The 12,738-nt window shown below is 40.9% G+C and overlaps 4 protein-coding genes across 5 annotated transcripts in view; 3 read left to right on the top strand and 1 right to left on the bottom strand.

Annotated features, from left to right (window-relative positions):
- Nucleotides 1–1,034, top strand: part of dhx57 (DEAH (Asp-Glu-Ala-Asp/His) box polypeptide 57) — a 9,895-nt gene extending 8,861 nt beyond the window's left edge. The window contains exon 25 of the mRNA XM_035677418.1: nt 25–1,034. Within this exon, the coding sequence (XP_035533311.1) occupies nt 25–168 (144 nt within the window). The 3' untranslated portion in view covers nt 169–1,034. The remainder of the gene's footprint in view (nt 1–24) is intronic.
- A 143-nt stretch (nt 1,035–1,177) lies between these two features.
- Nucleotides 1,178–1,950, top strand: LOC118339791 (small lysine-rich protein 1). The gene is made up of 3 exons (XM_035677543.1): nt 1,178–1,292; nt 1,447–1,497; nt 1,598–1,950. The coding sequence occupies exons 2-3, from the start codon at nt 1,495–1,497 to the stop codon at nt 1,853–1,855; spliced, it is 261 nt and encodes an 86-aa protein (XP_035533436.1). The 5' UTR covers nt 1,178–1,292; nt 1,447–1,494; the 3' UTR covers nt 1,856–1,950.
- A 146-nt stretch (nt 1,951–2,096) lies between these two features.
- On the bottom strand, nt 2,097–3,498 carry stmp1 (short transmembrane mitochondrial protein 1). The gene is made up of 3 exons (XM_035677559.1): nt 3,331–3,498; nt 3,002–3,055; nt 2,097–2,699 (listed from the first exon to the last, which is right to left on the bottom strand). Exons 1-3 carry the CDS (start codon nt 3,343–3,345, stop codon nt 2,628–2,630), a joined length of 141 nt encoding a protein of 46 aa, XP_035533452.1. The 5' UTR covers nt 3,346–3,498; the 3' UTR covers nt 2,097–2,627.
- A 30-nt stretch (nt 3,499–3,528) lies between these two features.
- Nucleotides 3,529–12,738, top strand: part of LOC118339724 (dynamin-1-like protein) — a 12,922-nt gene continuing 3,712 nt past the window's right edge. The window contains exons 1-15 of one of the 2 annotated variants that reach the window (XM_035677431.1): nt 3,529–3,831; nt 4,300–4,441; nt 4,959–5,005; nt 5,088–5,159; nt 7,258–7,344; nt 7,724–7,886; nt 8,064–8,184; nt 8,909–9,040; nt 9,798–10,004; nt 10,219–10,339; nt 10,538–10,693; nt 10,781–10,870; nt 10,979–11,071; nt 12,060–12,113; nt 12,434–12,514. In XM_035677431.1, coding sequence (XP_035533324.1) covers nt 3,730–3,831; nt 4,300–4,441; nt 4,959–5,005; nt 5,088–5,159; nt 7,258–7,344; nt 7,724–7,886; nt 8,064–8,184; nt 8,909–9,040; nt 9,798–10,004; nt 10,219–10,339; nt 10,538–10,693; nt 10,781–10,870; nt 10,979–11,071; nt 12,060–12,113; nt 12,434–12,514 — 1,668 coding nt within the window. In that variant the 5' untranslated portion in view covers nt 3,529–3,729. The remainder of the gene's footprint in view (nt 3,832–4,299; nt 4,442–4,958; nt 5,006–5,087; nt 5,160–7,257; nt 7,345–7,723; nt 7,887–8,063; nt 8,185–8,908; nt 9,041–9,797; nt 10,005–10,218; nt 10,340–10,537; nt 10,694–10,780; nt 10,871–10,978; nt 11,072–12,059; nt 12,114–12,433; nt 12,515–12,738) is intronic. The other variant, XM_035677441.1, reaches the window with a different exon arrangement.

Here is a 12,738-nt window from a genome sequence, read left to right as displayed (position 1 = left end):
TGTGTGTGTGTGTGTGTTACCCAGGTGGCTGAGCTGGTGAAGGAGCTGCGCTGGGAGCTGGACCAGCTGCTGGAGGATAAAATCAGGAACCCGAGCATGGACCTGTGCAGCTGCCCCCGCGGCTCCCGCATCATCCACATGATAGTGCATCTCATCTCTACACAGTAGCTCTGCTACGTAACGCCCCATCTTTCCACCCTTTTAGACACCCTCAAGGGCTCAAATGCATGGGGCTCTGCAGTAAAAATGTCTTTCTGCTCCTGCATCACTGCCACAAAGTTGCTCTATTAATTCAACAACCCTGAATCTGGTTAAAGTTTGTGTTGTGTGTCCATTACTGACAGATCAGCCGGGCAGATGCTGTACATTCTCCACACCATCCTGCTGCCACCCGACACTTCAATATCAGTTTACATGAAAAACAAAGCTATTATTGTCATGCTGCACTAGAGGCTTTTTAAAGCAAATTTTGCCTTTTAAAAGGGGAAAAAAGGCTCTATGCAGTTAATCCACAAACCTCCATTATTGTTATTGCTGGAATATAATATTTGCTATTTTCACAAGACTTATTTAGACAATTATGAAATACAAGAATATAATTTTTGGATGCCACTCTACTACTGTATGTACAGCAAATTAGTACACAACCGATTGTTGAATTTGATGTCATTTGTGTACAACGCATTTTTATTTTGGGTTGTGCGTGTCTCGCTCACAACTGAGTAGTTTGTTGGGTCCATATTGGATTTCTTATTCTCACAGTGGCTGCATACTTGTTATGGTTGTGAATATTTATTTGTACTGCATGATTGAGAGATCCAAGAGCTTCTGCATGGTAGTCAGTTGTTTTACATTGACTGAATGTATTTAAATGTTACAGTGATGTCAGAACTACATTTTCACAATGTGAATGCAAGGGCTTTTAAAATCAGGAGAATTTGGAGAGAATTGCCAAAGACTTTTAAAGCTTATTGTCTTAAGTGATGAATTCCACTGCACACTGCACTAAAAATAAAAAAAGGCAAAGATGGGTAGCTGTTGGCTTTTATTGAAACTATAACTGATTCAGTTCTTGTCTTTTACACTCCTCTCTTGTTGAGCAATGTGTTGTATTTGTAGCCTAGCTGCATCTCCAATGCAACAAAAGAATTAACAGGCTTGTGGGTGACGCCAACCCCTTCATTCATGAGTCTGTCCCGTCTCTACGACAACAGGACATAAACAAATGGGGTATCACTGTCCCAGTTGAAGCCATTCAGTTGCCACGTACAACAGTGCCAATTCCAGAACTGGTAAGATAAACGTATATATTTTTAATTTCTGACTATTTAAAGCGTTGAAGGTGTTTTGAGGCTGCACTTTATGTAGTACGTAGCCATTAAACCATTTTGTTTATATATAAAAACATGTTTGTTATAGCATTCTTATGAGTATCTCATTTTACAGATGGGTAAATAATCTCTCATATTGGAAGTAACCTTGACATCTTCCACTATGGTAAAGTATATTTATCGTAGACTACCAGGACTATTCAAACTGTTCAATATACTCAGTGCAGTGGAACCAAACCTAAACCACTTTGTATTTTATTTTGAAGCCCACAAAATCCAAAAAATCAAGGTCCCACAGTTCAAGGCCCGCCAAGAAGACTGGGAGTCCAAAAACACGCAAAAAGAGGTCCTCTAGTGCCAAAACCACCAAGACAGAGGTGGACATCCTCAGCCCAGCAGCCATGGAGAATGTCTACTACATTTCTCACAATGCAGTGGACTGTCTGGAGTTCAGAGGCTTTGGGTGGCCACAATCAAATAAAAAGAAGAAGAAGAAGGGAACAAAACGGAAGAAGAAAAAGTAGATCAGCATTTTTGCCAAACCTAAGAGAAATTTCCCCGTTTTTTGATTCAAGTGATTATAACTAAAAAAACATCTTGCTATTGGCACCATCTGGTGGACACATTTGTAAACAGGTTTTAAATGCTGGAACCAGTGCAAGGCAGCAATGTGGATGTGTTTTGTCTTTCTTCCACAAATTCATACAAAACTGCTAAATTGTGCCAGTAAAACTCGACTTCATTCATGAGGCAAAGACGTACAAATTAATTATCAACAACTTTAATTGTAAGATGAATGTTTCAAAATAAAAAAAGTTTGGCAGTTATGGATAAGTCGGAAGGTTGCAAAGTGAAATGTCTGAACTTTGTGGAAAACAACACACAAGAGAAACTGCATGTTCTATTAATATTTAGTTTGGAGAACATTATATACACCTGATGTGGATATGAGTGAATGTCATGTGTAAGTTAAAACACCACAGTGCATCCCAGAAAAGGCCAGCTAACAGTGCCATGATACTGCAGTTAAAGTGATCCCACCAGTTTCTTGTAATATTCTTTAAATCCAGTCTTTGCGCAATTTATCTTACAAAAATAGGCTACAATGAGAACACGCCTATAAAAACTAAGGGAAGCAACAAATACGGTTGCAGGCACTGTTAATATTCTTATACATATTTTACATGGTCAGCTCCTTTTATCAAATGCATGCTTGTTTACACCACAACCCTGTGAAATAAATAGTTTCTCTCCAAAGTCCATCTTTTCTTGCTTTCAACATGGTCCCCGCTTTGCTCACTCTGGGGGCTTCTTCTTGGCCTCCACGTCTTTTTTAAAGGCTTCGATTTTCTTGGCTATGTTGGGAACCTAGAAGGGAAAATGCTGTACAGTCAATACAGTTTATTATGTACAGCTAAAACTAATACAGTCTAATACAATAGTCCATTCATTTATCATTTATTTATCACTTTACAACCCCTTCCCTTTATGTTACTTACAAAAAACGTGAAACAGAAAATTATAATGAAGGTTACAATGTTTGTGTTGCAGTTTTAGAAAGGTGTTGACTCAACATTAAAGAAATAATGTTTATTTATGTGAGACAAGCAGATAGCTTCACTAACTCGTTACACTTAAAGACATTTAAAAATAAGATTAAACAAACTCACATCATAGTTTTGAGCCAGGTACATCCCCACAACATTTCCCAAGGTGAAGCCAGCCTGCAACATAAAAAACAAATGTCACTCAAGGCGGAACCATCAGATACAGTAACCCCTGAGTGTCCTGTTAGCGGCCATTTCAGGGACTATGTAGTTGTTTACAGGGGCTACTTTCAATTAGTTACCACCACAGACATATCAATATAATTATATGTCTATGGTTACCACCGTCAGGACTTTTGACAGCGAGTTATCATTATGCTAACACGTCAGCTAGGGTAGTTTCGCCTCATCCCGGCAGAGGTCGATGTCATGTTACCGTCAGTTAAACTCACCAGGAACTGCAGCATGGTGGAGTAACGGAGTAACAGAGCACTGGCAGCGGCAGACTAACCTACTGACTCAAAATCAGGCCGTGAGTTAAAGGTTAGAGGGTCGAAATCAACCAATCTGCTCGGCTAACGAAGCTAGCTCGCCCGTCATCAACAATCCCTACACGCATGCGCGAGAAATAAACTCTCGCGTTATCTTCGAAGCGCGTTTACTGTAGTCTTCCCCCCGCCTGAGCTTGTTGTTGTCGCCCGCTGGAGAAACTACAACTCCCGACACCGCACAAAACCTCTCGTCCATCCAGTGGGTGTTGTTGCAATGGTGGTGTCGGTGGGACATTGAATGACTTTGGCTCCATCACGAAAATAGCTGGTTATATTCATTTTATTGATAAACCGCGAGCAATGGAGGCTCTTATCCCCGTAGTGAACAAGCTCCAGGATGTGTTCAACACCGTGGGGGCGGATATCATACAGCTGCCGCAGATAGCAGTAGTGGGGACTCAGGTAAAATGCTCTCTGTGCATTTTGTTTTACAGCGGCTGTCAGGCTAGCTGGGTAACCTTGCTTTACCGCCATGCCTGCACAGATAAAGAGGACATTATTAGAATAAATGTGAGAGTAATTAGAGTAATGTGTCAAATGAACTGAGGCTGCGCAGAGGTCTTTGTAGACTCAAAGCTCTGCTAAAAAAATCCACATATTAAGTCTGCTCTGGCATTGGCGGTGGAATCTATTTTGATCTTCAATCAGGGCTATTTTAAGATCCTCATCCACACACTAACCTCTGTTATCCAAAACCAGGTCATTGCTTGAGGAGAAGACAGGTGCAATTATCTGTTGGCTGTAGCCCTGATCCAGCATGGTTCCATATGAGGGCTATGCTGGATCTGAGTGTGTTAAATCAGAAGGTAGACCTTGTTTTTGTCCCTCCTCGTCTTAACTTGTGTCTCTGTCTGTGTTTTGTGTCTCCAGAGCAGTGGAAAGAGCTCAGTGCTTGAGAGCCTGGTGGGCAGGGACCTGCTGCCCAGAGGGACTGGTGTCGTAACCAGGCGACCGCTTATCCTCCAGCTGGTCCATGTGGATCCTGGAGATGCAAGGAAAAATGATGAGAGTGGTAAGCATCAAAATCCCTCTAATCTCAGCAGTGTATCAGTCCACGGTAGTGTTTGGATTTTGCTTAAATCCTGTGTATGATGTGTCAGGATTCTTGCGTAAATCATTAGAAATTTTAGGCTAATAAACACACATGGCGAAAAAGAAACATCATATTTTTAATATCAAGCATGACAAAAGTAATAGCATTTGCGGGTGCCCGGTATAGAAGCACCAGTTTTAAAGTTCTGTCTGTCACTGTCTTTCTAATCACTTGCAGATGCCAGGGTGTGAAAATGCACAAAGCTTCATAAAGGTGCATTAAACAGGTGTCTCCACATTCAATAACCTGGATTAGCTTCTTAGTTCTGTTTCCTCCCTCTCCTCCTCCTCCTCAAAACCACACCTGAAATTCCAACTGTCTTATTTACTGGATCAATAACTGTCAGGCGTCGACCCTTGCATTAGCCGTGCTTGCGCAGAGTAGTTGTCTTTCAAATTATAACTGTAAACCCACGCTGTTTTATTATGTGTCACAGGGAGAGAAGGTGAAGAGTGGGGCAAGTTTCTGCACACAAAAAATAAGGTATGAATTCAGATTATGATTAACACATTTAATAAATACTCTTTGACACTTTCCTGTCTTTATCTTATTTTTGTTTTTGCAGATCTACACAGATTTTGATGAAATCAGGCAAGAAATTGAAAATGAAACGGAGCGAATATCAGGGAACAATAAGGTGAGACATCATTCTGTATGTTTTCTAATACAGACGTTTTGCATGTGTGCTGTTAAGCTGCAGGAACGAGTCAACTATTAATGAAGCACATCAACAGATGTTAGGCAAAGTCCTATACATTTCAAAGCAAAAAATATCAGTAGACAAAACACTGAAAAAAATACCTTATTCACTATCAAGAGACGATATTTCAGGTCACTGCAGTAGGTGCTGCTATTATCTTCAGATGAGAGCGGGATGGAGGATTTTTTTTGACGACTTAGTGATAGAAGGCGAGGATGAAGGAGATCTGAAGCCTTACAAAGATCTTAAATAATAACAACATACTATAAGCTATATGTATAAATAAACAGCTCATTATTAACCACTGTAGCAGCAAATGATGAGCACATTCTGTCGCTAGCTGCAGGCGAACCAGGTATTAGTGACACATGTCCAGAGAATTAAAAAGAATCCAGACGCAAAGAGATGAAAGCATCTCTTTTTTTCCCCAAATCTGAGAATATGAGTAAAGGCTTGACTTTGGATGTAGCCCTGAGCTGAGCAAACTGGATTTCACAGCAGAGCTTATATAGTGTGTTCATCAAATCTGTGACCACAGTGGAAAATCACACCAACATGTTTTGGCATGTAGCTGAGGGCTACTGGGGTTTGGAGATGGAAGCTGAAAGGAGGGCAAATAGAAGAAAGACTTCTCATTAAGCTTTGTGCAACTTTGGGTTACTTACATGACCACGGTTCTCTGAGTAGCATGAGTGAGTGTCTCTCTGGGAGCGGCCTCTTTGAGACCTCATCAGAAGTTCTAAGTGTGTCAGTGTCAGTGAGGATAGAGACACTCCCCCTTCAATTAAGCTCACACTACACCAACAGTCAGTCAAAAACTTCTTCTTGCTGCCTGCAAAAGTTTCAACTCAGCTGTTTCTTTGGGACTTAGCCTGAGTGTCCACCACCTCTGGCGCAAAGTTAGTTACTGTACACGTTGTTCTCAGTCCCTAAGGTAGTTCAGAAGAACCGTTCTGTCCTCACACAGTGTTAGCCTTTGCAATTAGCCCAACTGAATAGCAATTCGCTCAGATATCAATACCTCCTCAGAGAGTGAGCTAACGTTAGCTGCTTCCGCTTGCTAACAAAACAGAGCAGTGACACTATCTCTGCGTTAGCTTCTTACCTTTAATTTGCAACACTCCCAAGCTAACTATAGCAGACACCTTGCTGCCGTTTGTGCCTCATAATAGCATTACATTTGAGTCACAGAACTAAGCATCAATTTCTCTGAAAAATAAACTCATGGCAATCTGTGAGCTGTTCTGAATATATTAATATTAACCTCAAAGACTAAAAAACATTCTTTCTTCGGCACCATAAAAACAATAGGCCTTTTTCACAGCCTTTAAAAAAAAAAGAAAAGTAGGGTAAACACAAGTGTCATCAATGATACAAATGAAGACTCCATTCAATGTTCCATTTAGTGTAGCAGAGCCTTTCCAGTGAGCCAACATGCACAATAGCAGCACCCTTACTCTGTTTGACCTGAATGGAACGAAACGTATAATTCGTAACACCTGTGTTTACCCTACTATTTCGTGGCTGCTGTGATAAAGGCCAATTTGTAAACTTTTTCTCAACTCAATTTTTAATCCAAAACAAAGATGGAGCTGGTGGTCACCTAGCTTGGAAACAGAGTTGCAGCTTGGGAACATTTTTAAAAATCTTTTTGATTGTGCAGCGGGCAGAATCTTCTTCATCCATATGATTAGAACAGGATTCCTGAAATACCTTCATAACAGCCATAACTGTTGTTAAACAAACATCCCCGGGTATGTCGAGAACTGGATACTCAGCTCTGTTAATGTGATCAAATGTAACGCTGACACACGACGGGCACAAATAGGGGCTATAGTGCACACTATTACACAGCAGTGTCAAAATAGCATTGTTCAAATATTACTGATAATATTATTATTATCATCAGAATTGACAGCCTGTTGGGAAAAAAACCAAAAGATGTACCGCCAAAAAATCTTATTTTTAACTTTAAAACAGTGCTAATCTGTTAAATATGCACTACACGTCTCTTCTTTTCTTGTCCCTTTTGCAGGGGATCAGTGATGAACCCATTCATCTGAAGATATTTTCTCCTCACGTTGTCAACCTCACACTGGTGGATCTGCCAGGAATCACTAAGGTAACACGTGCTGTACTTCCTGCTTCCTTCTCCCCAAGACAAGGCTTTGATCATCTCAACCCTCCAGGGAAATTTGTTATACAACGCTCAAAAAGCAAGATTTACCAGATATGCCTGGTCACTTGTGTTAATTTCCCTGTCTGGTCGATGCTTTTGTGTATTTCGTATTCGTAGGACCGCAGGGAATTAGCAACTCAATCTTAATGCTTCTGAACCTGCTGTCAGAACCCAAGAGTCTCCAGGCTTTGATTCCAGCCTCATTAGTCCTTCCACTCTGGTTGAACATGTGTTAATCTGAAAACCCCCTCGCTGTAGTTGCTAACGAATCAAATTGACACGTACTGTGTTCTTTGCTTTTAATTGGTATTGTTCCCTTCAGGTGCCCGTGGGTGATCAGCCTAAGGACATTGAGGTTCAGATAAGAGATCTAATCCTGAAGCACATCTCTAACCCCAACTGTATCATCCTGGCTGTCACTGCGGCGAACACAGACATGGCCACCTCGGAGGCCCTCAAGGTGGCCCGGGAGGTCGACCCCGACGGTAAGAAACACTGAAGAAGAACATCCAAAACCATTATGATCATCAGATTTTTTAAAGTGTAAATCAGCCTTTTATTAGCCTCTAGTTTCACCTGTGAAGAAAACAGTCAATGGTAAAAAGATGACTATTACAAGGTATGTGTTGGTAGCTATTATGTGAATGAATGTGACTCAACAGGCAGGAGGACGCTGGCTGTGGTGACTAAGCTGGACCTGATGGACGCGGGCACTGATGCTATGGATGTACTGATGGGCCGAGTCATTCCTGTCAAACTGGGCCTCATTGGAGTGGTCAACAGGTCTGAAAAGCTATATTTACTGTACCGAATACACTATAAAACAGTCCATCACTCCTAATAGAGATGAGTGTGTGATAATGGAGATGTGAGGCTAAATAGAGCTGTAGAGAACAGAGATGAGTGTTCTGTAATACATTTTTAATGCCGGCGTATCGATATGTATTGATAAAAACTGCCAGCTGTATCATCCTTCAGTTCCGCTTAATGAACATCACTAACCATTATTTTCCAGATACACTGTTAGGATATTCAGTACATTGTTATTGCATACAAATATAAGATCATGATGTATGGAGAGCCAGGATGTGTGCAAGTTCTTAAAAAGTCTTAAATCCAATCATCTGAGGTTTATATATATTATTTATGTTTATAGATATTTAATGGTCTTTAATATGATTTTGACAGATCTTAAAAATGTATTGGATTAATGAAGTTAAAGTTGTAAAAGGTACATTTGTAAATGTGTATTTATCATGCTGTAACAACTACAAAACGAAACCATTATGGAACCAGTTTTGGTTGTTCCTTGTTCTATCAGTATGAACATGAAATAGGTCTGAAATTGCGTTCATAATGATCTTAAAAAGGCTTTAAATTGAACCTGTTGACACCCACAGAAACCTGTACTGTAGATAGATAAAAGATTGTTTTCCATACATTTACTTTGAATCCCCTGTATTGCCCAGGACTAACTGCTGGCATATTGTTGTGTTTTAACTTCAAGGAGCCAGCTGGACATCAACAATAAAAAGTCTGTGGCCGACGCCATTCGAGATGAGCATGCTTTCCTGCAGAAGAAATATCCATCACTCGCCACCAGAAACGGAACCAAATACCTGGCCAGAACCCTTAACAGGTACATGTGATCATATTATTATAGTCATCTTTTCTAAAGCACAAAGCCTCATGATTTCTTTGGTGTAAACGCCTTTAAGACCCCAGTGTCACTGTGATAGCGGATGCTTATTGTGCAACAGGGCTGCAGACAAAACAGAAAAATACAATTCCAAAGAAAGATATGAACACTCACGGCGCTGTGGGATTATACTGAAAGTGGTGTTTCGAGCTAAACTCTCACCTGATAATGGCGTTAGATGAAGGATTTCAAAGGTATTATTACATTTTATAGCAATACCGTCCATCTGTTGTTGAGACATTTAACAAAAAAAACTAAAATGTGAAACATTTTTACCATGTTTGTGCTGTAAAATACCATTTAAATTAATGAACGTATTACTTAGACAAGTTAAGACCTTACTTTGTATTACTTTTCAGAAGAGACACGGTTTTATTATTATATGCCACTTTAAGGCAAAATAGAGAGCAAAACTGAGGTGAATTTAATACCCACAACCCTTCTTTATACTGTTTGTGCGTGTGTGTCTATCTAAACAAACAAACAAATAAAATTCTTAATTTTTCCAGCACAGGTATAAGTAAGGACAGAACATGTTACCAGGACACATTTCAGTTCTGTCAGCATCAGCAGCCCTGTTATTAAACACCTTTCATTTAGACAATTGATGTTCAGCTTGACCCTTAACAGCTCAGAATATTGTTTTACATATCTGCACAACAACTGAACCCTCTGCCCTTTCCTGCCATAATGTCAGGTTACTGATGCATCACATCCGAGACTGTCTCCCTGAGCTGAAGACACGGATCAACGTGCTGGCAGCCCAGTATCAGTCCCTGCTCAGCAGCTACGGCGAGCCCGTCGAAGACCAAAGTGCCACCCTGCTCCAGCTCATCACCAAGTTTGCCACAGAGTACTGCAACACCATAGAGGGCACGGCCAAATACATCGAGACGGCAGAACTGTGAGTACAAGGCGCCTCTCCTCCGCTCGGCCACATGGTGATGCTGTTGATCCAGCTCAGTGAAAATGAGCAAAACAACTGCATTGGTTTCATCATTTAATATAATACAACTTGTAAGTTGAAGCACGCACGGCCTCTGTGAGGGAAGAGCTGACAGGAGAGGGGGCCACGGGGTTCACATCACAGCTAATATCCCCCCGCTGCTATTTTTCAGGTGCGGCGGAGCCAGGATTTGTTACATATTCCACGAGACTTTTGGCAGAACATTGGAGTCTGTGGATCCTCTGGGAGGGCTCAGCACCATAGACATCCTAACAGCCATAAGGAACGCAACCGTGAGTGCTGCTGCACTGTCTCATAAATGTGACATCATTAGGGGCACTGGAGTTTGTCCTGTCATCGTTAGTTCAGCGAGTTCACGTAAAACAACAGGAACATGACTTATTTTTGTAAGATGCAGTCTTATTCTGTTGCTTGTGTTTGCTGCGGGTAATATTCACTAACCTGCAGCTCCCTCCATCCCCCCAAATCAGGGCCCGCGTCCGTCGCTGTTTGTGCCCGAGGTTTCCTTCGAGCTGTTGGTGAAGAAGCAGGTGAAACGCCTGGAGGAGCCCAGTTTGCGCTGCGTGGAGCTGGTCCACGAGGAGATGCAGAGGATCATTCAGCACTGCAGCAACTACAGCACGCAGGTAATCAGCTCTGTCAAAGGAGGGATCTCATTTATTTAACTTCCCCTCGCGTGCAGACATCCACATTCAGAACGTTTTGTCCCGCAGGAGCTGCAGAGGTTCCCTAAACTTCACGAGGCCATCGTGGAAGTAGTCACCTCCCTCCTGAGGAAGAGGCTGCCCATCACCAATGAGATGGTACCATCATCTGATTTTTAATGCCATCGCCTGCAGTCATTATCTTTAAGTATAATGAGACTCAGAACATTTGATTGGTGACTGAAGTTGTCCTCTCTCCTTTCATAGGTGCATAACTTGGTTGCAATAGAGCTGGCCTACATCAACACCAAACATCCAGACTTTGCAGATGCCTGTGGGGTCTTGAATAACAATATAGAGGTCTGTACTCTTGCCAGAATACCCTGAAATACATACATCTTTATGGTAGAATAATGAGAGAATAAAAGCAAATAAAAGCAATACTTTGAATCTGAATACTTAATTGTGAAATTTAACTACTAATACTGAAATATAATGCAACTGAATGTATAGCAATTGAATATTTTACTTTGAAAACCATCAGTCTGAATTATTATAGGTACATAACTTCAAGGTTTTCAATTTGGAATACCTGACCTTTTTTCTTTTTTTGTTGTTCATAAATTTAGATAGAGAATGCAAGTGTGATTAATATTTAATCAGAGTTGACAAAAAGGTTTGGTGAAAGTCAGAAGTCAAAATTTACTTTGAAGAATTCAGACTCTTGTATTTAAGGCAGATTACACACTTGGATCGTACGACTGGCAGAATGAGACCTGATAGGACAGAGGTTGGATGTTTAAATTGGAATTTTCCATCTTATATTTTGGTGTCTGAAATTCACCAATAATCCAGTTTTTCACCTGAGTTGAATTTTGAGATCATACATTTGAGTTGAGTTGAATTTGACCAACCCGAAAAGTTTTTCAAATAGTGGAATTTAAACCACATAAATTCGGACAACCTATACATTCAAAATTCTATTAAGAAATTCTTCTTCTGTTAAGTTGTGATTAAATTTAATTATGTTTTCAGTATTATATTCAGTTTATATTATAATATTTAAATTATTACAGCCTTTCTTTGCTTCCATAGAACACTTTATTTTAGGTAATTGCATTTTTATTATTTAGGAATCATTAGTCTGAGTATGTAAAAAATTGCAGGCGGGAGACAAAATGTATTTTAATTAGCAGAATGGTCAGTAAAACATTTCTTTAGGAAGTTGGATAACTCCTTTCTCTGTGTTTTCACTACATTTACTTACATACTTTTTTCAGATGTGTTGAAGTTTTTGTAATTTTGCCAAATCCATCATTGGTACCAGCACATGTTCTTGTGTTTGTAGGAGCAAAGAAGAAACCGGATGAGAGAGCTGCCCGCTGCAGTGCCCAGGGATAAGGTAAAATATATTTCTATTTTAAAATATAATAACAGGAGCTCCTCTGTTCCAATATGCGGTTGCAGTCTGCCTGGTCCCGAGTATAAAGGGGACTTGTGCAGTATTAATCACTCATAGCACTACAGGATGAGGATCTGTGAAGCGAATGCCTCGGATAGTTTCCATCGAGGAATTTTATCCCACATCTCCTCTCTCCTTCTCTCCTCCCTTCAAATGACTTTCGACTGCCAAGCTCCTTTCCTCTGTCTTTCCACATTTCTTCTCAGTGGTTTTTAAGAAAAAAAATTCTCTCTCCATTCCTGCTCTCATATTCCTGCTAGTCTGTTGGCAAAGGCCCGGCTGGCCCAACTGTGGTTTCTGGCGAGCCCCCTGCGTCTGGAGCCGACATGGACGGTGCCAAGGTGGGCACGTACGCAGCTCGCTGGCTCTGTGTGGGGCTGGCTGTGGTGGAGCATGGATGGACGGATGGATGAATGGATGGACAGATGGATAAATGGATGGACGGACGGATGGATGAATGGATGAATGAATGGACGGATGGATGAATGGATGAATGAATGGACGGATGGATGAATGGACGGATGGACAGATGGATGGACAAATGGATGGATGGAAGGATGGATGG

Source organism: Morone saxatilis, unplaced genomic scaffold, assembly GCF_004916995.1.
Source record: "Morone saxatilis isolate NCDOM2014 unplaced genomic scaffold, NCSU_SB_2.0 Contig10, whole genome shotgun sequence".
NCBI classification, from domain to species: domain Eukaryota; kingdom Metazoa; phylum Chordata; class Actinopteri; family Moronidae; genus Morone; species Morone saxatilis.
Note: the sequence above shows the minus strand (reverse complement) of the source record. Positions and strands in the feature narration are given on the sequence as shown.

What these genes read in the sequence shown, in the direction of transcription:
- stmp1 (XM_035677559.1), bottom strand. An exon ending in ACCTGGCTCAAAACTATGAT is followed by an intron (nt 2,700 to 3,001) that starts GTGAGTTTGTTT and finishes TTTCCCTTCTAG; the next exon opens with GTTCCCAACATAGCCAAGAA.